General features: G+C 44.7%; 1 protein-coding gene across 3 annotated transcripts in view; it reads right to left on the bottom strand.

Annotated features, from left to right (window-relative positions):
* The window catches only part of ABTB3 (ankyrin repeat and BTB domain containing 3), a 677,712-nt gene that overhangs the window by 230,123 nt on the left and 420,349 nt on the right, over window positions 1-27,240 (bottom strand). For all 3 annotated transcript variants that reach the window (XM_085652553.1, XM_085652554.1, XM_085652555.1), the window contains exon 3: window positions 5,129-5,333. In XM_085652553.1, the coding sequence (XP_085508679.1) occupies window positions 5,129-5,333 (205 nt within the window). The remainder of the gene's footprint in view (window positions 1-5,128; window positions 5,334-27,240) is intronic.

The following is a 27,240-nucleotide window of genomic DNA, read 5'->3' as shown; positions in this document are numbered from 1 at the left end:
GCATTTCACCCTCGGGTGAGTGAGGGTTTCCGTCCAAAACACACTCTGTGCCACCTTCCTGTTATTGCCTTTTCTTGTTGCACTTTGCTACCCTATATCCTGGGTGAGTAAACCCAGTCATTTCAGCAGCACAGCATTCCTTCTTCCTGGCATACTCCACAGGTCCAGAAGTCTACTGAAGAGTTGGGTCTAAAGGTCCAATATTTCTACCTGGTGCCTACCTTGACATAGAGGAAACTTCCAATGCCCCGGACCCCCCCCTCCCTCACCCCTATGAAGTGTCAGGCATCGCCTTCCTCCAAGTCCTGCCCCCGGCTAGTCTAGGAACACAAAAGCCCAGTGTCAAACCCTTTGTGAGAGTGCTCAGGCCTTTGTGATGTGCAAGTGTGGTAGGTGACAGCTCCTTACCTTAGTTAACTCAGAGTGGCCCATCCTCCCAACATGTATCTTCCCTTTGTGTCGCTCTCTGGGAGCAATACACAAGCACCAACTGCCAGCTACACCTAGTCATGTAACCCAGGAACAAGCTTCAGGCACCAAATGGTCAAGACAAGAAAATCATATCTTTCTGAAAGAGGCGGAATTATCATTAAAGAAAGCTTCTATTTACAATTGTTTAGATTCAGAAGCAAAGCAAGAGTTCTGCTAATAAAATGGGATGGGTTAAATATTCAGCTGAATATTAAACTATGCAAAATTCACATGATTTCTTACTGTGTTTTAGAAACGCTAATACTTATCACGGACAGCTCGCAGTGTTCTTAAAATCCATCCCCCGGTAGGGAAACCTTGGAGCAGCACTTGTCTGCAGAGTCTTCTTGGCGTTCTACATGGCAGGTGCCTTGCACCGACTCCCCTGCTGGTGCACTTGCTCTGATACACTTTAGGGACCAGACTGTTTAATTAACTTCATGCAATTACTAATGAGGAAATTCTTCGTTCCTTCTCTGTACAGAATGTGGAATTGTTGTACTACGTTGCATCCTGCCTGCATTGTGGCTTTTGTTTTAAAATCAGGGAGGGTGAATGCAAAACCAGCAGAAAATGTCAGAACAAACCAAAGTTTCACATCTGCTTACCACAGATTAAACAAAAGGGATTTGCCTAACTCTACATACAACCCTCTATCCAGTAAGTCCTCAAATGACATGACCAAACTAAGTCTGCCCTCCTGACCAAACTAAGTCTGCCCTCCTACACTGCTCTGTCATTTACCTGCTATGTTGGAGTAGCCATGACTACTCTCCACCAGTACTCTATGTATGTTACAACTAGCCTCTCCCACACTCTTAGCTTAAATCCATTCCCCATGGTAATACATGTGCTCACCTTGTGGGATGAAGTATACCTTTGTGACTAGTCTTATGTTTTATACTGAGTCCTGTAGTCACAATGTTTTCCTGCTGTATCATGAATTTTAAGGTTTGTAGAGCTGTTCCTCTGGCCGTCCGGGAAGCCTCACTCTGAATAAAGCGCCTTCAAGTAAATTCATCTGGTGGCTCTTGACCTTCTGTTGCACCACTCTTGAACTCTCTTGCTTTGATGCTCAAACTCAGGTGGATACTTAATAATATTGACTTCTTCACGACTCTGCATGAAGCAGCTTTACATTTGATGGCTTTGTATGGGCCAGGATTATCATTCTTTCTTTAGCCATATCTTGCCTGGTGCTATCCTCTGCCTGTCTGGTCTGTTGTGCTCCATGTGTTTTGTCACTTGCTGGTCACTGTTACCAAAGCTTATCTCGTTGTTGTCTTCTGTGTTAATTGAACCTCATACTTGCCTTTTGATGGATTGGGAGCTGGAGTAGCGATTGCCAAACCTTCATCTGTTGGCCATGCACACTGCTATTTCGGTGTTATGGCCAGAGAAAGCATCTAACGTCTGTCCGCTTATCTAGTACTGCTCGGAGTTGGGACGTCCCTGCTGTCTAAAAGTATGTGCATCTGTGTTGGGCTGCAACACGCTCGGGTGTGGTTCGCTGCTGTGGTTTATGATGTTGGTCTTCAAATCTGGGGTGAGATGGATGCAGTTTTCAGTGAGAGTCAGTTCTGTTCTACAAGAGAGAAGCTTCTTTTTTTGGTGGAAAGTGCGTTTGATATTAATCAGAAACCTTGGTTGGAGTGGTGCCTGTGCTGACATTGCATAGTGTGAGGATGAGTCTGTAATGATGTTGAGGCTTGGCTTCAGATATGGTTTCCAATGTGATGACTGCCCGCAAGTCTTTATCCAAGTTTAGGGTGCTATCCTGCATAGAGAAGGGAATATATTCAGCTTGGTGATCGCATTGTTGGAATGGCAGATTCCAAGCTAAGTCCATCACCCTGCCACTTTCTTGAACACAATGTACTTCTGTTCTCTTTTCATCGCGGTGTAGAAGTTGTGTCCAAAAATGTCACCTGTGATGTACAGTGTAGATGTGATTATGGACATAGAATTGACAAGTGTAATCTACATCGCTTGAAACTCTATGCAAATGATAAATTGCATTGTTATTTTTAGTATATTCACCTGATGTTCATCTGGGATCCTGACTTCGTAGAGCTGAGAAAACCTCTCTACCTTTTGTCTTCTATGGATGTGTGTTGGCTTTAGAGTATCTGCTTTTTGTCTTCTATGTGTGATCGGGTTTAGGTGTATGAGTATAATGTTGCAGTGGTGACTGGTGTGTCCTGTGTCCTTGTGGATGATCAAGCTTGCTGGGATGAGCATCAGCCCTACTTTCTAATGGTTTATTATAGGTGGTTAGCTTTGTATTTTATCTAAGGTACTACTTTAGGCGAGTGGAAATACTGCATACTACCATTGAGTGCCATGCCATTTTTAAGATATTCCTTGCAATTGGAATGTGGTTTTTGCTGCATGTACATATCTGCATGGCCGCACAAGAGTCTTTTTGTGATCTGGTTGCACATTTTTATTTTGTATTCCTACCCTTTGGACGCAATATATTCCTGTGTTCGTGTGTTTTGTTTTCCTGTTTGTATGTGTTTGTCTAAAATAGTTGTTTCAATCTGATGTGCTGACACAGTGACAGTTCTGTGGGTGCTGTACTAGGTAAAGCATTGGAAGCATTTGTGTCTCTGACATACTCACTTGGGACTTTCTTACATTTTGATCCCATTCGTTTGTCCTTCAAGGGTCTTTACTCATCGTTTGGTCAATTGACACACATATTATTGTCTGCTCTGGTAACTATTTCACAAAGTTTATCTTTACGATTTCGTGTGGTGTTACTCGCTCTTGCTCGATCAGATCCGTGTTTCACTAAATACAAACTTCACCTATTGGACCTCTGGGTCAGTCCAAGACATCGAGGAGAGTGATAGCTTTAACTTGTTCAAAAGATAACCCTGGGAGCCATCTTTAAAAATTGAGAACTATCACGTGAAAGGAAACCAAACAGTCAAGGACACCCCAGAACCATACATGATAAGTCTTCCACCCCAGAAAGAGAGGTCTCTGGTGGCAGCACAGTGGGGTGGAAAGGGAGGACATGGACCCCAATGCAAGAAAATCCTGCCCGCCATCCCGTTGCTTGGTAGCAAAAGAAATCATTAATTGGGGTCCAGTGAGCCCCTCACTCCCCAACGACCCGGAACTACTTCACCTGCTGCACTATTGTGAGACTAGTACAAAAAGTGCGACTGAGAAAAGCAACGACCAAATTAGGGCAGCTGCCTGTGCGAACTCAAGTCAAAAGAAACATGACGTCACCTTGTTCAGGACAAACCCTCTTTAGAAACCAGAGATAAAGCAACCAATGAGAACTTCAGACATTTATCATGCATATAATGTTATAATATGCAATCTCGGTGATTAAGATTCAGGCACAACAAAAAAACTCTTAGCAGGAGGTCAGAGAACTGATGGAAAAACTGCAGAACGCAGGTATGTTATTTTCTCAGCAGCATACAACACGAGTCAGACAAAGTCCACACAATTGTCTGGGCACCCATCATGTTGTGTTCTGTCCATAGTACTGGTGGTCCAGTAGGTTACTGCTGGGTTTAGGGCACTTCAAAAGTGCGAAAAACCCATAACCTATCAACACAACACAATGTAATCATCAAAAGGTTCAGAGGAGACCCAAAAAGAATAGGGAGGCAGGACCAGACGTTCCCTAACGAGCACTGGTCATATGTTAAAGTTACACCAGGCGATGGCCTTCGTCCCCTACTGTTTCCACCCTCCTGCCAAGGGCGAGATCCTGTGTCCTCCATCAGATCTCTCTGTAATATGTTTGAAAACATATGGTACCATGAGTTTCGTTTCCCCTTATTTTCAGACACGTACGTTTACTCTTATTGTATACTATTTTGCATTGCGTTTTTGTTTGCTCAAATGGCTGTGCTAATAAAAACTTGGAAAGTCCAATATCACCACTTGAGATGGTCACTGACTCACTCTTGGTTTCAAAAGAAATAAGCAATGAAAGGTATACACTTACAATGGGAAATTTCTTGAGTACAGAAGGCACACATTCATAATATATTTAGAATTATTTTTCACTAAACCATTATTCTGGAAACACTCCATCCGTAAAATACTTTAAAATTCACAATACTAAAAAACCATGTAAATTGTGTTTGTCCACAGCTCAAATATTTTCACAGCTCATGCGACTATACAGTGAGTGCAGCAGAAGGCAAAACAAGCACTGGCAAAGCCAGTAAGTCTGGCTTTGGGTGCCAGCCTTTTGGCTTTGCCAATGCTTGTTTTGTCATGGATTTCCGAATAGTTTATTTTTGAGGAGCTACTGGGCCCTTGCAAATATAACAAAAGTAAACATTGGCTAAAAGAAAAAAAAAAATGTTGGCGCAAAAAGCACATTTTGACAGATTTTTCCCTGTCACTAAAGGAAACCACTTCGGGTGTTTGTACTCTTTGTGAAAGAGTAGGCTTCTGTCCCTCACAGTGAAGCTAGCCAATGGCTTGAGTGTGCTAGCCCGTTCCCCCATGTTGTACGCTGTAGTGAGCAGATGAAAACTGTGAATGGCAGAACATTAGACGAAAGGATGGATGAGGTTGGCTGAAAGCCCTTACAGGTATATTATGTATATAATTTTAGTATGACTCCAATCCTTAAAATCTATGACAAAGACAGTCTTCAGTTCTCAGGTCTTACCTTTCTGTCTGGAGTGTGACCTTAGAAGGTTCAACATTGGGGTTTTCCCACTCCATCTGAGGACAGTGCATGAAATAACAGAGCGTGTAGAGGGCTTCGGGCTCCCAGTAGAGCGGCCCTTGCTTGTGGTGCGAGGGGGTCCCATTACCATATTGTTTTACATGGAGAGGTTGCAGATGGTGCATTGCTCGGGAGACCAGATCACCTGCGGAAATAAATAACAAGGTTGGATGACTGAGTAAAACATCTACGCTTTATTGCACTTTGAAACAAACATTTAGATTAGATGCTACTAGGACTATTGTTTAAATTGAGAAGCGGATTTACAGAACCTCATACTGTATTTCCTGTGAAGAATCCAGCGAAAATACATTTTCACTCAATGCAAAGTTGTTTTCAGCCATTTCCATGCAATGCCTACCGTCAGTTCATTCACCAGTTGTTAAATATTTTATCACAATTTTTGGATGGAGTGAGAAAATCAAAATCAAAGCATGAAACTTTAGGTTTTACTAAATTCTCTTGAATTCATCTGCTAAAGCACCGAAATGGAAAAACATAATCAGTGTTATAATAACTATCTCCTATAAGATTTAGAGACTAATTTAATGTATGACACACTTAACTTTGTCTATTAAGGTGGCAGAGGACATTATGTCTGGTGCCCTGACAGACAACAGACAAACAACCCAGGGGCGGCTTCTCTGTTATGGCGGAGGAGTGTCGCCCCACCCCCCTCCGTTGAAAGCCAGCAGAGGCAACCAACAAAAATAAAATGATAATAAAACATTTTTATTATCATTTTATTTATTGTCCTACAGGCTCAACTCGGGGAAGGGGCGAGGCCATTCATCATGACACTGCAGCTGCAGCACCAGGGAGGAGGGGGAAGTGGTGGGCACTGCCATGTGAGCATGACGGTTTGGCCGGCCCTCTGGGGCCGACCAAGCCATCATGCGCACTTAGCCTTTCTCCACCTAGCTCCGTTGTACAGCTGGGTGGAGAAACCAACACAGGCTCGCAGTTCAAGTCTGGGTGCCGAGCTGAGGCGCTCAGACCAATCCCAGCACTGCTCGCATGCTGGGAATTTGGGATTGGGAGCGTGCACAGTGTGCAGCAATTCCTAGAAGTCCGGTGAGGCGAGGATTGGGAGGAAGCCAGTGGCCGTGGGAGCAAGGAAGTGTAATTTTAATATGTATATATTTTTTCTTTAGTTTGCATCCTACACTCCCCCCTCCCTATCACTTCCCAATACCAGTGACCACTAGGGAAACAACATCCATATTTATAAAAGTTGTCATCTTCTATGAAGGCACTGAAAGCTTCGTGCACGGCCACCACTGTCTTTTACGCAGTTGCCCACCAGGCTTTTTGTTTTTCACAAAAAAACTCCTGAAGTGGGAATTTGTTTCAGCAAATTGTAAACTAAGGGCCCCCAAGCCCTTGGACGTTTCTCCAAAGGTGTGGAGTGCATTATTTTCATTTGGTGCTCATCACTGCCCCTGGTGGTGACAGACAGAAAAAAGATACCAGATACTCCTTTCTAATTAGGGTGGGCAGTCTGTTACCCTTACTACGACAGCCCGTACTCCCACAGCCCCTACACTGTCAGGACATCGTTGCAAGTTTTCCGATGGCAGGGTTAGTGAGGGAACCACCCTTCATCAGTAGGAAAAGTGAAACATTCATGGGCATTTCATAAATAAATGTAAATTGATTCACTGCAAGTGCTGTTATCAAAGTCTTTAGTCTCACATTGATTTCTGCATCACTTGCACACTAAACCTGTGATGAATACTAAAATGGCCAATGCTTGATAAAGAGGTACATTTTAAATATCAAATCAATCCAAATCCTTTTACTTTGGTACTTGGGTGAATGTAAATTTGGACTCCGCTATAATTTGGAAAATGGTGGCTCCTTAGTCATCAGTGCACCATATTGTGTTAAAGTAGGAAGAGAGCATCTGAAATCCCTATTTTAGAAGCAAACCTTCACATTCCTCAAAAAAGAAGGTTTCTCTGGCAATACGTAATTGGAAACATTTGTCCACTTCATTTACAGTTCTCTCAATTGCATTAGGAGTTTGAAAAAAACAGCTACTGTGCCCATGCAAGACTGCCAAACAGTGATTTTTACAAAATCATTGGGGGGCATATTATCAAGGACGGCGTTAAAATTATCGCCGCTTCAGCGGCAGGAAACTGCCGCTAAAGCGACGATAATGGGCTTGATAATATGCCGCAGAGAATTCCAATAGAAGCTCAGGTTCACACCAGTTAGAGAGAGTAAACGCCATTCTCCAAGTTTACAGAAAAACAGCCATTAGCCAAAAGTTATTGCCTGACCTTTGACCTCTGTCTTTGAGGCACAGCAAATGTTACCAGATAAAAAGAAAATGTAAAGGCAACTTTAGTGCTCCTTTACCTTCCTAACTCCAGCGTGGGTATTTAGGGGTGCTGCAGCACCCCCCACCATTCTTATTTCCAGTGCCTCTGGCCACAGTAAGGTGCAGCCAGGTATCTGGGACAAGATATGGTGTTGGCGACTAAAGTGCTAGCGGAGGTGGAGCTGGTTGAGGTCAGGGCCGTGCTGGCTGAGACAAGTTAGAGGTGGGATATGGGCTCAGAGAGGGGGTGGGGGGTTGGCTGCCAACTGGAGCAGGTCTCCTTGTTTTTAGGTCTCGCAGACCTCACGCTGCGATGCTCATGCGCTCCTCGCTCTGCGAGGCTTATTGTCATCAATACATTTTCAGAAGGGGACTTGAAGCCACGCCCATCTTTTTGATTGGCTGGCGTCACCGACGGCCCATCCGGAATGTATCTTTCACTTGCGGCATTACACAGAGGGCTTCATTCGTCAGTAGGCACTATGTTTTTTCTGTCAGTCCCGTGTTCTCTCCCGACCACCAGTTTCCGTCCCTCGCTGCTCATCAGGCTTTGTTCCTACCCACCCCCCCCGCACAAACGCCCGTAAGTCGGGCGCTGTCTTAATTTTAAAATCGTACGCGGTCCACCTCGGCCGCGCTTGTGTTTTTTCTCTCCCTCCACCTTTCTAACCCTACTGACTGTTATGGTCCTCAAGTGGTCTTTTGCAAACAGAGGGCTAAAAGCTGTCTATAGGCGAAACCTAAAGATGCAAAACATACAGGATATTTTCTCATGCAACCATATCATAGAAGACTGAGTCTCATAATTTTTATGGAAGCCCCATACAAAGGTCAATGCAGTAAAGCACCGTCTATTATTTAGTCGACTTTTTCCTCCACAAAGCACAGATCCTGACAATCTCTCTGCATACTCCAAAATATACGCCTTTTCCAAAGCTTTGGAGAAAGAGTTCTGTAAATTCAGAAAAAAATACAAATGTGAGATGCTACCGCAAACCGTGAAACATGTTCAAATCGGGAGTACGGGAGTACTCAATACCATAGCGCCGACATGCTTCAGTGTGCGTGATTAGCACGGACGAGAGTGCAGGCTTGGGGGAGCACCTGCAGCTGAAGAACCTGAGCCAGAGGAGGTGGGCGACGGGGACTGACGTGCTCTAAGAATCCCCCTCCCCCAGATCCCAAGGGGAGAGAGGAAAGGAGGGAGAGCGAGGCGAGAGTCACGCATGCCACCAGCGCCTCGTTCGCCGCCCGGACCTGTTAAGGAACTTGGATCATTCGTTCACCTCTTCGCTCCTCTCCAGCCGGAGACCTCATTTACATCTAGGCTCTACCTAGTCGCTGCGGTCCCCCTAACATGCGTTGCGCCGCTTCACAGGGCTGGAGGTGCTCAGCTTGGGGTGCGCTGGAAGAAGCCCAAAGGGTGGCTTATTGGCTAGAGGCGGCGGCTGTCTGGTCCGGAGGGAGGCTCTGAGCAGGGCTGCACTACATCCAGCTGGCCTGGTGAGTTTGAGCAACTTTATTGATCTTTGTGGGGTAGTTCATTGCGGAAAGTTGACCATGCGTTAGTTCCACGCACTGGCTCCCACTGCTCTTCTCCTCCTAACTCTTCTTATGCTTCATGCTGCTCCACAACTATTACAATCCAATCCACATAATTCGATTATGTTATGTTATGTTAGGGATACTTATAAAGCGCACGACTCACCCTGGGGCATCTCGGCGCTGTACCTAGTAGGCAGCTGAGTGGGGAAGGAGAAAAAACAACGTGGCAGCGGAGATAGATCCCAAGTGATCCGAACAAAAAAGTTTTCTTTTGTTTCCGGAAAATAGTGAGGGAAGGGCATATGCGTATGGAAATGGGAAGCATATTCCAATAGCGTGGAGCCAGATATGAAAAGGCCTTTCCCCCGTAGCGGGCGAGGCGAATTCAAGGGGTCTTCAGGAACCCAAGAGAATTAGACCTAAGGTTGCGAGTTGTAGTCTGTTTAGTGAGTCTGCTTAACAGATATTTGGGACCTTTACCATTTAAGGCCTTGTATGTCAGGCAGCATGTCTTGAAGTATGCTCGTTTCGCGATCGGAAGTCAATGAAGGTCTAGCAATAGAGGGGCTGAAGGTGAACCAGCCGGGCGATTTAGAATAATTCGCGCAGCGGTATTTTGGATAACCTGTAGTTTCTTTATCAACGTCGGACCTAATTCTGCCAGCAGGGCATTGCCGTAATCGAGGCGACAGATCATCATGGCCTGGACTAGGGTTCTGCGATGCTTGGTAGGTAGATAGGGGAGGATCTTCCGTAAAAGCCGAAGGCTAAAATAGCAGGAGCTGGAGATTGCTGCTATATGTTCCTTCATAGAAAGTGCCTGGTCAAGTTTAAACCCCAAGTTTTTCACTACTTGTTTAGGGGCAGGGGCGGCACCCAACTCTCGCGGCCACCAGTCATGGGACCAAGAAAGAGGAGCTTTCCCAATTAACATAATTTCCGTTTTGCTTGGATTCAATTGGAGATAATTCTCAGTCATCCAATTGGAGATGACAAGCATTCCAGCTGCGAAGCGTAGATGTTCTGATTTTGCTTTTGGGTTAATTTTGAAAATAAGACTACACACCGCAAACATACACTCCATAACACATGAGTAAAATACATCGCCATTCACAATGCCAAAGGTTCTAACTCAAACACATGCGAGACCTATTGCATTTCCAATGCTTGTTCTGATGGGCTCTATGTCACAGCAGGAATTATTTCTAGAAGGAGCTGTTGTTGCTGTCATCCTTCTTTTTAGGTCGAGCATTCGAGACCAATTGTATATACTTTAGTATATACTTCTATGTGTATGTACTTTGTGGGCTCTGGAGATCAGCCCTAGGACTTGTCTGCTTTCACTTAGGGACTTTTTTTCTGTTCAACGGCCTCTATTTAACTGTCTTGATAGAAAACGACCAGCAGAGGTGAGTAAAATACCAGAATTGATTTCTGCTGAGGTACTTCATTTTTTTTATGTTTCTGGAAACTGCCTCTATTTAACTTTCTTGATAGAAAACGACATGCAGAGGTCAGTAAAATACCAGAATCACTTTAGCATTCTCTAGATTCCAGTCCCTAGATATTGTCTTCCACGAGCACCCGTAGAAAATAATTTTTTTTCAAATCTTGTATTTTCAGTGATATGACCACGAAGGCCCTGCTTTTATATTAAAAACAGAGCTTTGGACTATACCATTTTCTGGTGAAAGGCAATATTTCCCTGCATGTGTTCCATACCTGGCGTGTCACGCAGTTTGGTGCTTACTTTCCCTCCATGTTAAAGAACAGCAGATGTTTCAGCACCGAGGCTAATGTGCTGCATAGCTAAATACATGTAATCTCCCAAAGGCAAGACTGATTGCATTGCAAATGCTTGTTTTAACATCGGTAGCTTAGTATAATTGTGATTATCTACCACTGCACAATTGGGTGACGTGCTCTTCCTGTAGATGTCCGTGTAAACGCAGGATTCTGTTACACCACACAGCCTGAGCACAGTTGGAAACACATTTCTCATTACTGGTCCAGTTAAATTAGGATTATGTTCCTAGTATACTCATTTTGGTATGAAATCTGTATAATTTGTCAACGTGCATTGTAACAATCTGCTTTAGTTTGTTAATTTCCTAAGGTGTATCTCTTTACTCAAAGTGTTCCCTGCTGTTTTGGGTGGTTAAAGGGTAGGTTTTTGGTTGAGAAGTTTGAAAACTGTGATTATAGTCCTAAATAAATGCACATTTGTACACATTTAAATCAAACAAATCATGGAAGGTAAGAAGCACAAGCACCAATCGTTTTGCTCAAAAGTGTGAAAGAGAATGATCAGTCTGAGTGGATGAATGAATGGAATATTTGATAGTGCTTGCTGCAAATCAAAGCACCTGCACCTTGTTATTAGGTGCAACACTAAACTTTGAGAGCAGTTAAACACTAAAGCAGAAGAGCTGTGGTCCCTGCTCTGAGGATGCAGCAAGAGCACATGATGTTGAGGAAACCCATACAGTATTGAGGACAGAAACTCGAAATGGAATACATAAGACTGAATGCTGTTCGTTTTCATATTTAAATGGTGGGCCAAAGCTGCCAAAATCCTGCACGAAAAACACAAGTTATTGTCGTGTCTGCGAAAACTATGACAGCAAAGATGGGTTAGACAAAACAAAAAAAGCAAACTGAAAGATAGTATAACGGGGCAAGGAAACTATACAATCAAACAACCTTTGTGGTGAGAAAAGTAAACAAACGGGGAGCAAAGAACTCAAAAGCACCTTCCCTGTAAAAAGCGGTGCCAAACATTGCTGTGATTGGCCCAGTGATTTACCAATCACATTTTCAAACAATTTTAAGTGCAATAAAGGACAGAGTAACCCATCAAGTGATGGCCCTCTTTAGAATCATGGAAAATCTCTTGTTCTAACTTCCCTCACTCCACAGTGATTGCATTTGCATCTCATTCCTAAATTTGGCTTCGCCTCGCATGAGATGTTTTACATGTATTGCTGGTGAACATAGCCCTTCCATCTTTTCTTTCATACTCACCAGAGAAAGAGTCTTACACATTGAGAAATATGACACACCCCTGGCTAGGCATCTGCCTCTTTCAGCATAAATGTGAAAGGGGGTCTTAGGGAGCCACCCCAATCAAAGGGGAATCACGGTATTAACTGGTTATATTGGTTCTTCCCCTTTACTCCGAAATTTCCACAAAATCAAATAACACAAAAAAAGTACATTAGAAAAACTGGTGAACCCACCACATACACAGTATTCAATAAAAAACAGTGCCTTTCGTAAATATACTATACACTTGTTCAAATAAAATGATGGTTGTCATGTACCCCCATGTCTTTCCAGACTTTTCTTTTGCAAATCTTTTTCAGATGTTTGAGGCAACTCGCTTCTTAGGAAACAAACAACAAGCACTGGCAAAGTCTTCAGGTCTGGCTTGTATTTTTAGTTGTAAACTAGGCCTATTGACTTTGTCATCGTTTGTGCTTGTTCACTTTGAAAAAGCATGGTACCTCACAATCAGAATAAATATTTGGGCTTTTTACAGCACAAATGCAGGTTCGGGAAAAACCTACCATCACCTCATAGTTGATAACGTGCAACATAATTTCTTTTGTGTATTCTTAGACTAACAGCACTTGGAAAACATGCAGTGGTAATATGGCTGTACATGAGGTAAATTAGCTGTCTTTTAATGCCGCTTTGTACCTGCAGTCTTCACAACATATAGGGCCCTATTATGAGTCTGACGGGCCGAGGACTCCCAAACTCGTGGTGGCCTGGCGATGGCGGTCTTGTGACCGCCCCATTACAACCCAAGTGGTCATGCCACCCTGAGATCAACCACCGACTCTGCTAGGGAACTGCCGTTCCCTGGCATTGGTGCGGCAGTCCAGAGGCACCTATATGCTTGGCAGAACCGCAGTGGTCCCGCCTAGTATATTACAACTTTCATCCCCGCCACTGTTTTCATGGAGGTCTTTCTTCCATGAAAGCAGTGGCGGTGAGGTAAGAAAGGGGACCCGGCAGGGGCCCCATGTGCCTCACACCTTGTGGATGCACACATCACACTTGTAATTGGGCCCATAGACGTCATGGAGGGATTCTTGCTCATTCATTACTTATAGAGAAGTCAGAGCAATGCACAAAGCTCTGTGTATGCTGTCATGTTGGTTTGGTGTGGGTATATGTTTGGTATGTGTGCATGAAACTGTAATATCTAACAAAACTGCTCCATGTATAGTAACATTAAGAAGATTTATCCTGCCACAGCATGTGGATTCATCAGAAAAGTTAAATGAACCACTGCATACAGTAGTAATGGTCCACGTTCACGCATAAAACTGTGAAATTCTTTTACACAGTATTTTAATTGCACTTGTATAGCACTATGGTCATGCAGAGCTGCAACCTTGCTCTTTGACTGCATTGATGAGAAGAGCACTGAATGGTGATTCCAGTCGTGGGAGGGTGTGTTGTTTGGAGCTTCTGGAGCTAGGCTCTGGCTGTGCTGCAGGAGGGAAAGTGTGTTTAGCAGCAAAGTGGTGTTTGCATGTGTAGGGAGGGGTTCGAAGTGGTTGCACTGTGGGTTCCTTACATATGGCAAAAGCGGGAGGGAAGAGACTTGTGATAAATGTGGGGATTTTTCACAGATGTAAGGGGGTGTGATGTGGTTTGAGATGAAACGTGCTCCAGTCCTAGGCCAGCAAGCGGTGGACGTAGGAAGAGTAGTGTGTGGGGTGTGCATAGCCATAACCATAAAATTACCTCCAGTAATGAAAAGCATTGATACGGAGACTGGAGTTAGGAGCCTTCGGGTGCCCTTGTAGAGTGAAGGCCTCCGCTGTCCTCAGGCGGATGTCTCCAGAGCCTCAGACACCTGCCCCGGCACTAGGCTTCGTGCTAAAGTCATTACCTCCAGCACCCTGAGATTGATGTAGCATGATGCCTCATTGAGTGAATTTCTCCAGGGTCCGTAGTGGGATGGCATCAGTGTCAAGCTTAATATGATCAACACCTCTAGCAGTGTCAGAGGAAAGCTCTGCATCCTCAGAGGAACAGCTCGAATGTCCAGCTGTGGTCAAAGAAGAATGCCTTCGGTACCCTCAGATGAGCAACTCCAGAACAATGGTTCCTACAGTGAATGCAACCCGTGCTTTCAGAGGGGTGTCTTTAGCTTCCTCAGAGGAAATGCCCCAGCACCATGCTGCGAACAGTGAGATTGACCCAGTAACGAAACGTGCAACTCTGACTTAGGAAACAATTCAATGCTGAAATAAAAGCTGCCAGGACACACCATGATGGAGGAAATGGAGGAGATGTAGCCTAATGGTGAGAGCTGCCAATTTTGGAACTGGGGAACAAGGTTTGAGCCTTGGAGAACACTCAACAAACTGATTTTGCAAAAATTCCCGTGCCTTAAAAAAATTGACCTTTTGTATTGTAATCTGGTGCTCACGTGAAGCGGTCTAATACTCATTGTCAACTTTGCTCTATATAAAAACTTCAAAAACAGTATGAAAACTGGTAGGACACCTCTTATGACAGTTATTCCTGCAGAGACACTAGAATTGTCATCTTCATATGCACTTGATAACTCTGACTACAAATGCTTGATTTAAATAATCATGTCCACGAAATCACTATTCAAACTTAAAGCTCAGAAGAGATGTTAATTAAAATCCAATCTGAATGACTACAAAAGCGCTCTTTCCAATCCCCTCACAAAAGAACAATGGAACAAGTAACTGTGCTGATTAGACTAGACATATTCAATTTCAATATCTTTTTCCTATCTACTTGAGGTTACAAAAAAACCCACTAGATTTGAACCAATTGCAATTTACATGTCTGTCCAACGTGTCGGCTGGTCTTCTTCGCAATTGTTTGCTGGACTTCGAAATTGGGTTCTAGCCAGCGGCGGCTACTCCGTACTGGCGGAGAAGCATCACCCCACTGCAGAATGAAAAATAAAACGATAATAAAACTATTTTATTATTTTCGTTTTCACTGTCAGCCAATGCTGCTGAGTCTAGGGCAGGAGAGCAAAAGACACACAGATGATGGACGGAATGCAAAACAAATCAAACATTCACCCCCAGTCATGAGATCAAGGTTAAATCCATCATTCTTTTGCTCACCATGCTTCCCCAGTTTAGACCCAGCCGTATGTAAATCAGTCGTGACTCTGTTCCTCATGGGAACAGTCCAGCCTGAACTGCCAAGCCAGGTCCTCTCTGGACCGGTAACAAGCATCCTGGGACCAGCTTCGGGGCATCACCCCTCATCAGCCAGGCTAGCTTGAATCCAGTGACACAGTGAGCCCGGGACCCACGTCTAAGCATACCCGGCATACTTAGGGCGAGAAAGCAAAAGACACACAGATGATGGACGGAATGCAGAACAAATCAAATATTCACCCCCAGTCAAGAGATCTGGGTTAAATCCATAGTTCTTTTGCTCTCCATGCCACCCCAGTTTAGAATAGCCATATGCAAATCAGTCTTGACCCTGTTCCTCATGGGAACAGTCTAGCCAGAACTGCCAAGCCTGGTCCTCCCTGGCCTGGAAACAAGCATCCTGGGACTGGTTTTGGCGCGCCATCCTCCATCAGCCAGGCTAGCTTTAATCCAGTGACACAGTAAGCCCTGGACCCACGTCTAGGCATACATGGTGCACTAAGAGTGAGAAAGGAAAAGACACACAGATGATGGACGGAATGGAAAACAAATCAAACATTCATCCCAGTCAAGAGATCTGGGTTAAATCCATTGTTCTTTTGCTCACCATGCCACCCCAATTTAGTCTAGGGCAGGGTCAGGCAATCCTCTCTTGACACTAGCGCAGGGACTGGGAGGAGGCGTGAAGGGCACTTGTAAGTGTGCATATCAGTTTGGTCGGCTATCTTAGGCCGGCCAAACAGAAATGCCCACTCAGAATTTCTCCACCCAGCTGTATTGTACAGCTGGGTGGAGAAATGGCACAGGCTGCCTGTCCCTTAGTGAGTGCTTAACCAGGCACTGCTCTCAAAGCATGAGAGCAGCGCCTGGATTGGGTGGGAAGTCTGCGGCTGGCAGCAGGAGAAACAGGTAAGTGCGTTTTTTGTTTATTGTTTGCCTCCGCGCTACCCCACCACTTTATTTTGGCAGCACCCGCTGCTGGTTCTAGCCAAAGACCTGTGTCATCACAGTTTATACCATGGGTCAAGAAGCCTTTATTGAGCTCTGCTGAAACTGATAATTATGGGTCAATGCTACATCTATCATTAATAAGGGGGGCATGACTGGCATAATTCTCTATAGTGTAATTACTCGTAATTATCACAATATTAGTCATAATTAAGCGTAATTAGATGAGAAGCATAATACAACATTTAGAACTAATTTCTTAGTGCACAATGCACCCTCACTTCCAAAATGGGCCCGAGGATGCATTTTTTTTGTTACAAAAATAGCATTCCTTTCTTCAGGACACGTACAGCAGTAGCCATGAGCCGCTAACTCTCTCTTCGTTCATTGTTCCTGTGCTCCTCCAGTAGGATTTCTGCCCACAGTTACTGCTAATTACTCAAGATGGCGCAAACGCAATTTAGTTAGTTTCACATCCCAAAAGTAATGAGTATTTTAGAAACTACTGTGATTACTCCACCGTAATTCAAGGTTTGCCCAGGCCTAGCAATGAATTACTGGGGGCTTACCGGGGCTTATCATGAACAGGCGTGCACCGGTTTAGCGCAGGTCAGAGCGCTTTCTTTTTTTTGCATTTATAACTGTTTAAGATACATACATTTTACTCCGAATTTCTCCAAATGAGTGCACGTGCTACAGGCCGAGCAGTTCTGAAGTAATGAGCAGCATCTCCATTTCCGATATGTGCTGTGTGCAGCACATGCGTGACCTGGAAGAAAGTGCATGATAAATGTATGTAGTTTAAACACTGCATATGCATGAAAACAGGCGCTGGGTGATGTTCGGAGCCAGCACAGCTGTGAAAGGTACGAACCCTGACTGCGATCATTACAGCTCTTTGGTTCTTTATCATCACAGGCTGTGCATGTTGAGGAGACCTTCTGAGCTCCTGGAGAAACACCAGTGTGCCTGCGCGTGGGAGGCTTGCATGAACGTGTAGGTTGCCTTGACCTCCCAGTGTTCCTTTTAACCAGAAGGTTGATTCCGATCTGGTTTTGCAACTTTTTTTTCCATTATACACATATTTAATTTTCTTTTTTAGGACTTTTCTGATGGCCATGAATATGTAATGGCCACTGGGGCATGCTGTCTTCCAAAAAGAAGAGTTAAAATGTCCTGCCAGTCTAAAACTAAACTATACAATGCGCACGCAGAACCAGTGATAATTTAACCACCTTTTTAATTCCGCATAGCGTCAGGCTTAAATTAGGGGTGGGCGGAATTTGCGAAATTCACTTTCGCAAATTATCGCGAAAATGTAAAAAATCTCCGCAAACAAGCGGAAATATCGCAAAGATGCGGAAGTTTTTTTCCCGCCCGTTTGCGATATTTTCTGCGTGGTCACGGCTCGCGAACTTACCCATGCGGTTGCTCGTGGGCGCAGCCATCTTGTTTTCACTTGTCTCGCGGTGCATGATCGCGAGAAGAAAGACGTGATTGCGCGACAAAGGACGTTACTGCGGGCGCGAACTGTCGCGAGACAGCGCAAATGGCTACCAACAATCCACATCTCGTGGAGAACGCGACCGGATCGGGAAAACTTGTCGGCGAACGCGAGGATTGAGGTAAGGCGATCGCACGCACGCGAGAATGTATTATTTCCCAGCGCGAGCAAGCAAAAAATTTCCGGTAAAATGTAGATTGCGCAAATTTTGACATTTTCGCGCTCTCCGCGAAACGCGAAAATGTCAAATTATCGCAATTTCCGCAAGCAGAACGGAATTTTAGCCCAGGTCTAGCTTAAATACTGCAGACAACTCTCTACATCCAACCCGTGCTTAAAGGTGGAATGTCAGAATATTGAGTACAAAAATATTGTGCTACCAGAATATCAAAGCCAAAATATCAACCCCGAAAATATAAAAAATACAAGTACATATCTGCCACGTTTCCCAGGTCCAGGACTGATGTGCTGCTCCATTCAAGGTTTTTAATTTTAATGATGGGATATGCAGTTTTGTTTATTTTATTCTGAAACAGGACTACAAGTCCCAGAATCCAAAGGAAATAACCTGGACTGGGACAGAACATCACGCAATGACCTGAAAAACTTGGCAGCTATCTATGTACTTATAGGGAAGTAGGAGTTTACTATTCTTAACGCCATTTTACCATACATTCTATTTATACATATTATCAAGGTATATATATATATATGTGGACTTAAGGACCATAAAACTGTACTTACCGATATTTACTTATCTTCACAAAATGGTTGTAGTCAATATGCGTGCTTTGATATTTTGGGAGCACGCTTTTCAAAACTGGGGGGAGATTTATCAAAAAGTCCCACAACACAATGCACCAAGACAACTTGCTGCACTGGGAGAGACCGGGAGAGATCTGAGCTGCAGCAAACCTACTAAAATGTGACGTATTCCTGCACAAAACAATCCTCAGAGGCATTTTCCTCCACGTGTGCTGCAGGTTAGAAAGATGAAATAACGAAGAGAAATTAAGATATTTCTCAATATTTTGAACGTTGACAACTGTTGCAGTTAGTTTTTGGCACGCTGGGAATATTGTATAGTGTTATCCAGCACGACTGCAGTCTGTATGCAAGCACTAAATTAAATGTATTCTTTGCAATCAGAAGGCAATCAACGAAATGACAGACCTGCCAGATTAATAATCGCGCTAATCATATACCAGCATTAAATGATTTGTTATGTTCTCTGATGTATTGTAGATCAGCTGAGCAGCATGCACTGGAAATGTATTAGCAAATTATTTACAATGGAAGTAATTGCTGAGTCCAGTTTTCGTGTTTTTGCTGTGGGTTTTGACTGCCATATGGTTCTGATGTCTGTTACTCACATGGCCATCGTAGGGCCAGCTCTGGAATGACATATACATTTAGAATACCAAAGAGTTTCCTTAATGAGAAATGACTATAATTGATTGACACATGGAAGCCCTATCACTTACAATGATTTGACCTGCTCATGGAAGTTTCTGATTGTTATTACTCCGTTGATCTCTGGTCCAGATTCTCAAAAAAATACAGCTGCACATTTGCGACGGGTCAAAATGCACCTTACAAATGTGTGACACAATGAATTTGGCCACAGATTCTCAAACTCACACAGGCCAACAATTTGATGGATGAGATTTGGAGGTGAGGAAAAGTGGTGGATTGCTTTGGATTGGAGGAAGATTGAAACCTCAAAATAGCATCATTTTAGGTTTAAACTTTGGGTGCAAGTACATATGATGCCCACAAATGATGCCTCTTAGGTCTAGCCTAACATTCCACTCACAATGCAGATAGGGCACACTTCTGTCAACTGCATTCAGTGCATTAAATGGCCTTTCACTAGTGCAGGGGCTACTGAAGGAGAACTGAAGGTGTGCAGGCTTTGCTTCCAGTGCACCAGGCACTGGAATCTGCGCCTGGCACACCCATGGCACACCACATGAGTAATGTGACTTGTGGGATTAGCTGTGAGCACGCACAGATGTTTACATGTAGATTTCTTATTTTGGCCAAATTCCCTTTGTGGTTCTGCCAGTGCATACAATAATCCATTTCCCACCCGTAAACACTAGGGCATACAGGGAAAGAAGGTTTGTGAACTTGAACTTCTTGGTTTACAGAGACCATTCTTTAGGGCTCAAGGCTGCTTTTAAGGCCTTTTTTAAATAAAATATAGGATGGACTCATTCTAAAAAATGGTTTCTTTATATGGTAAAGTCATGTTCCCATACTACAGTGAGTTATCCTGAGTATCCTCCTTTAAGATAACGTTGCAACAATTGGGATTTTCTTTTTGTCGCTATCTACTGCTAGAGTAGGGAGTGATTTAAGTACTATAGCAAAATTGGCCATGCTTAAGGTTCTCAATGCCTTCCTACTACAGTTTTATTTTTAGTTGTATGTGTTTTTTAGTTGACATATATTCTTTTTAACAAAATGTAAAAACTTGAGTGGTTCAGTAATGTATCTCTTATGTTGCAATCACTGCAAATAATGTGTCTAAGATAATGGATGTCACTAAGGAAAGTAATCTCTGCTTACAGAAAGGCATTCCCCAGGTTTACTAAAAATATCTTATTATAGTAGTGTTCAGATAGCTCTTGCCTGAATTTGGCATTGGAACATCCAAGAGAAGACTGTGGTATCTAAAATGTAGGTCCATTGAAAGGTTCAGTTGATTCAACTCCTCACAGTTGAGTTCCCATCTCGGCATTAGGCATGCGACTACGAACACAATAACCAAGATGCCAGACAGCTTACTAATGCACGGAGATTCACAATTCCTGTGGATATTGACTCTTTTCAAAATGGATCACAATAAAGTTTCAGTGCTTGGAGTCTGTGGCTGGAGTACTGGAGTCTGCTTTTAATGATTTTCCTTTTTTAAATTTTACACAGAGGCTCACAAGGGAGATGTGATTGAGGGTGGAGATGTACGTTCAATCTGGTCTGCTTCATGGTTCTAGATTAGCTAGTTTTGTAGGACATCATATCTAGGCCATCTAGCTTGTGAGTCACTGTGGTTTCTTACACTTACTAAAGAGCTTTTGATTTGCTAGTCATGATCCTCAACAGAACATATCAAGTTCGAAAGATCAAATCGTATATATTTTTGATGCGTGAGGTTATCATGAGGTGGCGTTCAGCATTCAATGTTGCCATAACTCATTTGGCCTCTTTTCTACTCTATTAGCAAAGATATGAGATCCCACACTTGTGTTTACTTTCATTCATGCTAGTTTATATTTAGGTTCTGAAATTTGTCCCTTAATTCATGGCATTTACTGGCTTTTCACAGCAATGGCACCCCAACCTTTCAGTAAGCCACAGTCTTCCCAAAACTGTTTGCCTTACTCATCTATATTTTTCAGAACATGTTTTTCTTGGTGTTTCAGACTCCGCACACTTTACCACTGCGAACCAGTGCTAACTTGCTTCTGCTCTCTCCTCCAAACATGGTATAGTTGGCTTTCATCCAATTGGCCTATTTAATTTACGTATAGGTTGCTAGGAAAATGGTACTACATTTGCTTAGGGACTGTAAATTAAAAGCTACTAGTGGGTCTGCAGCACTGATTGTGCAACCCTCTTAAGTAGCCCTTTAAACATGTCTTGGGCCTGCTGCAGCAACTTGTGTGTGCACTTTTAAACTACCATTTAGACCTGGTAAGTTACACCTCTTGTATCTCACACTAGGGGTCAAGGGGCAGTGGGCACTACCCAATCTGGACTGTACTACTTCCAAATAATCTAAACTCACACAGTGTACAGGGAAGCTAAGAATGGAAAGGAAAAAGGAAAAGGAAAAGCGGTGGGGCACTGCAAGCGTTTGGACGAGAACCCTCACTCAGCCTACGGTGACATGCTTCATCATAAGGTCCCCTCCGCACACTGGGACCGCAAGGTACCTAGGGTGCGCTACGACTTTCCCGCAGGAAAGTAGCAGAGATGTTGTATAGCACGAAAAGTACTAATACCTAAGGGGTAGAGTGAGGGGCAGAATGCTAAAGAAATTAGTGTTGTTAAATCTATCTCAATAGGTGCAAACAACTTTATTCCTATACCCTAAGGGATGGAGGGTAAAAGTTTAGTGAAACAGGGATATGGATATTCACCCTGTATGAGGTCAACATGTTTCTGCTGTGTATGACTGGGATGTTCAGGCCATTCTTCAGGACTGAGGTATTAAGTCACTCTGCTAATTGCAAAAATGTGTAAAAGAAATTATAAAATCACTCTAATATGATACTTCTTATATACTCAGGCCTTGACTCTTGACCAGCTGTCCTAAGTAACAACAGATTCTTGAGTAGGTCAGGTGGCCTTGTAAAAATAAACAAATATCAAACATATGAATTATGTACATGAGTCACCAGTGTCTACCACCACCACTACTACAAAGTGTAAAGTGTTCCCAATGAATCTATACCTTACCCAGATACTATGAGTAAGGTCTGACTCAACCATCAACAGAGTCTCTCCACACGTAGCGCTTTTACGTGTAGCAATCCCGCTTCAAAGAGAGCCCTGGCGGGAGTGTTCGACTGGGGTTTGGATGCTCAATAAAGTGTCTCACCCTCGGCCGGAAGGATATGCTAAGCATGCCTAGGAAATGTAGCTGGAACTCAATGTTTAGCTAAGAAAAAGATAAAGAAAAAGGAGCCTTTGGCAGCATGTGTCTATAGAATGAAACCACACTATTATCTCATCTGGAATATCGCTCAATGTAACAAAACAATCCATAATGTGGCAGATGTCACAGATCTTGGGGGTCAGAATGGAATACCTCAAATCGTTATTAATTTAATCCACAAGGGCAAAGATTGGAAAAATAACAATAACGCTTACACCTACACAAAGTAATATAAATACATATATGTATACATGTAAGGTATACAATACATTCTATTATTTATGGTGTACATGTACACTTATGGATTGAGACTTGTAGTATGGTAAGGGTATGTCATGACTGGATGAGCAGAATATATGACACTACGATAGCTTCCTGGTCTGAACATCCAGTGCTGTCCTCTGCGAAAAAGTACTTTGTCCAGAGGTCCCATGTTCCTACAATAGTGTGGTGTATCAAGGACCACGGACTTAGGGGCACATGCATCAACCAAACCAAAAGCGATTCCTTAATAGCGAGAAATAAGGAATCGTTATTAAGGAATCGCTTTTGAGCATGCATCAACAGATTCGGTAAATGTTAGCGATTCCTTAAAAATCGCTATATTTACCGAATAATCAATAGCGGGGCATGCAAACTCCGATTAGCTATTTGCGAGTTCGGTAATACCGAATTAGCTATTAGCGAATTCGGTATTAGCGAAATCACAATTGACCGCGTCGCTCCGGGAACGTGCAGATGACATCACCAACCAGGAAATACTGCAGCCCCACCCTCATTGCCTCGACAGAGGAGCAAACAGGAGCTGTGAGTGAAGACTGCCTGTGCAGAGTGAAGCCACACCGACTGTGCAATTTGCAAAACCTATTCATCATGGAGAAGGAAGTGCCATCCAGCGCTGAGTCAGCACGCAAGCGCAAGCGCAAGTTCTCTGACAGGGAGCTGGAGTACCTTGTAGAGGGAGTCAGCAGTAAGCACGATCGCCTTTTCGGTAAGCTGTCCCTCAAGGTGCCTGAGCAGGAGAAGCGGCGCATATGGCTGCGCATCCGGGAGAGGGTGAATGCAGTTGGTGTAACGCCCCGCAGCATCGACGACCTCAAGAAAAGGTGGTACGACCTGCGGAAGCGTGCCAAGGAGAGGATTGCGGAGAGGCTCCGGGAGGCGAGCAGGACCGGAGGCGGCCCTTCAACAGTACAATCCAACACTGCCCTGGAGGACCTGGTGGAAGGGACGATCGAGCGGGAAGCCGTCGTGGGAGTGACTCAGATGGACACGTCCGGCGCAGCCACAAGTGCCCAAGGTAAGATGCATGCCTGTGCCCAAACCCAGCATAGCGTAAATCCATTCCCATGCCCCCAGCAGGACCTGAGTGTGTATGCAGCTTTGGGCCACACAGTTTTACTCTTAACACTAGTGCATCATGGGAGTTGTAGTCTAGTCAGCCCAGTGTGCATGTACAGGCGTAAATACAATTACGGATCACCACATCAGTTGAACATGGATATAGACTGTTTATTTAGTGGATCACAGAGGGACATGTACGTGTACAACACTACGGAGGTGTAACTATCCCACTAACCATGCACTGTTTCACACACAGATGCATCTCCTGGGGAATCGGACGACAGCGGCCAGCTGATCATATCTGAGACACCGGTGGATTCCGACATGGAGACAGCGCAGGATGCGCATCCATCACCTCCACCTGCAACCCCACCACCACCAGCACCACCAGCACCAGCACCACCAGCACCAGCCACACCAGCACCTGCACCATCCACACCAGCTGCAGCAACAACAGCCAATAAAGCGCAGAGGCGCAGGTCCCAAGTAGCGCCCTTGCAGGTGATGGAAACACCCTCCACACAATTGGGACAAAGTCTGCGCACCATCACACCGCCTGCTGCACCACCTGGACGCGCCAGACTCCAACAGCGGCGCAGGGCTCGGCCAAGTTCTGTCTCCTCAGGCGACCTTGATCTCCCACACACATCTGCCATCGAGGAGAGGATGCTACATGTACAGCGCCTGCAGGGACGACACATGGCAACAATTAGCTCTAATATCGTGCGCCTTGCTCTGGAAATGCGTGCCATGAGTGCGGCGGTTAGGGACATGTCCACTGTGGTGGCAGAGGGCAATGGGCACCTCAGGGAGGACATCCAAGAGCTCACCCGTGCCATGAGGGAGGGCCATGAGTGCGAGAGGAGGAGGCACCGTCAGCAGTTGTTGCGGTCCGCGGCCTCTACAAAGGCTATCACACGTCTCAGCAACAGCACCGCAGTGTTGGCACGCCGCTCTGTGTCCTTGCAGGTGGACCTTGGGCACTTTTGCGGGGATGTAGCAAAGGCACTAGGGCAGATGACCGCTGCTGTCGAACACCTACAGAGCGGCACATTCAGTGCTGGTGCATTGGGAGGGGAAGATGGCAGTGAGGCTGCCTCGAGTGTCAGCAGTGTGTCAGTGGCAGAGGCCAGCACCAGGCGCCACAGTTCGCGGGCCTCCACGGGGACAGGGCGTGGTGAGGCGTCGGAGACACCTAAGCGGAGGCTTGGTGTACGTGGCAAGCGCCACTAGACAAAATTACAGGCCTACCTGACCGTGGTGGGGCAACCATGGTCCTCCCCTTCCTGAGTCTGCACAGCCGTGACTTTAACGCACATTTGTTTTAACTTCATACATGTGGTGCATTTTTTCCATTGCTTGTTTTGTTGCACATACCGCAGTGCTACTGTGCATTAAACAGTTGCACCCCCAACAAATTAGTTATGTATCATTCTCACCTGATTCAGAAATGATGTTGCATGATGTATATCCGCCTCCTATGGCCCTCTGCTGTGTTAGGGACGTGTGCCTGTCGGTGTTGGGCGGGTGGTTGGTCATCCCGGTGGTCCCCATTCCTGTCCACCTCTATGGGTATCCCCCTTCTGGTCGCGATGTTGTGCAGCATTGCACATACGGCAATACTCCGGCAGCAGGTTTCAGGTTTGTATAGCATGGCGCCGCCAGTCTTGTGTAGGATTCGAAAGCGACTCTTCAGAATCCCAAATGTCCTCTCTATTACATTCCTGGTGCTAATGTGTGCTGCGTTGTAGCGTTGCTCCTGTGGGGTTGCTGGATTGATGTATGGGGTGAGTATAAAATCACGCAGGGCGTAAGCACTGTCACCTAGAAGATAGAAGCAAAGACTTAGCAATGGTGAAGTTCATACATGTGTGGTGTTCATGTTGGGAAGCGGGATTTGTACGTACCAAGCAGGAGTCCCTCTCCAAATTCTCCGTTGAGTAGACGCCTGTGGATTCCACTGTTGCGGAATATGTAGGAGTCGTGTGTGCTCCCTGGGAATTGTGCCACTAGGTCCGTTATGATATGATTGGCATCGCACACAACCTGCACGTTGATTGAGTGGTATGACTTGCGGTTACGGAATATGTACTCATTTGCTGCCGGTGGACATATGGCGATATGCGTACAGTCGATGCATCCAATTACATGGGGGAATTGTGCCACCTGGTAGAATGCCTGCTTGTTGCGGTCCAACTGCTGTGGGGTTGTGGTGAAGCTGATGTGGGAGTGTAGCATTGTCAGCATGGCATCTAGGAATTTCTGGAAGAAGCATGAGAGTGCGCTTTGCAATACGCCTCCGGCTACCGCAATTACCCCCTGGAAACTTCCTGAGGCCAGTAGGTGCAGGCTGCATAGGACCTGGACGTGCGCAGGGATTGCACTGGTCCGGTGTGTCTGGTGCTGCAGTAATGGTTCCAATTCTGCAATGAGGCGCATGATCATGGCACGATTGAGTCGATACTTCTCGTACACCTCGTCCTCATTCTGGCCGAGCAAGGTGATGCGCAGTCTGAAAACTCTCTCCTGGACCCTTCTCCTGCGCTGTCCTGCCGCATTGATACGCATCCTCCTTGCAAGCACGTAGAGGGCTGCCATTTTGTGGTAGCCAACAGGGTCTCCTTGGCCACATTTAAGGGGTTGGTGATTACCACAATCAGTTGCACCTGTAGAATCATTTTTTTTTATTCACAAATTTTTTTTTTTAACTTTACCTCCAGGTTCTGATTCCCCTTATTTAGCTCATGCTAAATAGCGATTTTTGGGATTTTCGGTATTTGCGACTGTTGTTGCATTGGGTAGCGATTCGTTATTAGCCATTGGCACTTGCCGGGAGCTATTAGTGATTTCGGTGATTGCTAATTCGGTATTTAGCGAATGGGTATTTTTGCATGTTGGTTAATTGCGAATCGGTATTTTACCGGATTTCATTTAGCGATTCGTTATTTGGTCACAGTTTTGGTTGATGCATTGGGATTTGTTTTTTTTGTTAATCGCTAACGGGTGTTATTAGCGATTCGGTATTTTACCGACTGGATTTTGGCTTGATGCATGAGGCTGTTAATGTCTTCTTCAGTATGTCCGTTGTATGGTGAACAAGGGTGCCCCAATAGTCGAACTTGTTTAGAGAAAACAATGGTTCCTAAATGGTCAAAATGGTCCTGGGCAAAGAAGCAGAGATTTTGCTTCAAAAAATGAGAACAAATTATTAGGAGATGAGCAATTAATGCTGGAGGGAGCAGTGAAAAGTATACACAGGGACAGAGGTATTTCCAAAAGGAGACATGTGATTTATATTGAAAAAAATATATAGTTCAGGTGCTCACAAGGAAAGGGACCCCTGATAGGTTCCCCTGTCCATAAGGTACGTGATATGTCAGAGGTAGCAGTATAACGTGGTCTAGTATGGACCAGGATATTCCTCAAGTTGCTACTACGTTTAAAGGCAAAGAGGGGCTTCTCACACAACTTACTGCCTTTATTCAAAATGTGCCAGTTGGTGTTAATGGCTTTCTTGACAGTCTCTGTCAAATGACTGAACAT

The sequence above is a fragment of the Triturus cristatus genome, chromosome 4_1 (assembly GCF_964204655.1).
Source record: "Triturus cristatus chromosome 4_1, aTriCri1.1, whole genome shotgun sequence".
In the NCBI taxonomy this organism is placed as follows: Eukaryota; Metazoa; Chordata; class Amphibia; order Caudata; family Salamandridae; genus Triturus; species Triturus cristatus.
This window is presented reverse-complemented; position numbering and strand designations above follow the sequence as displayed.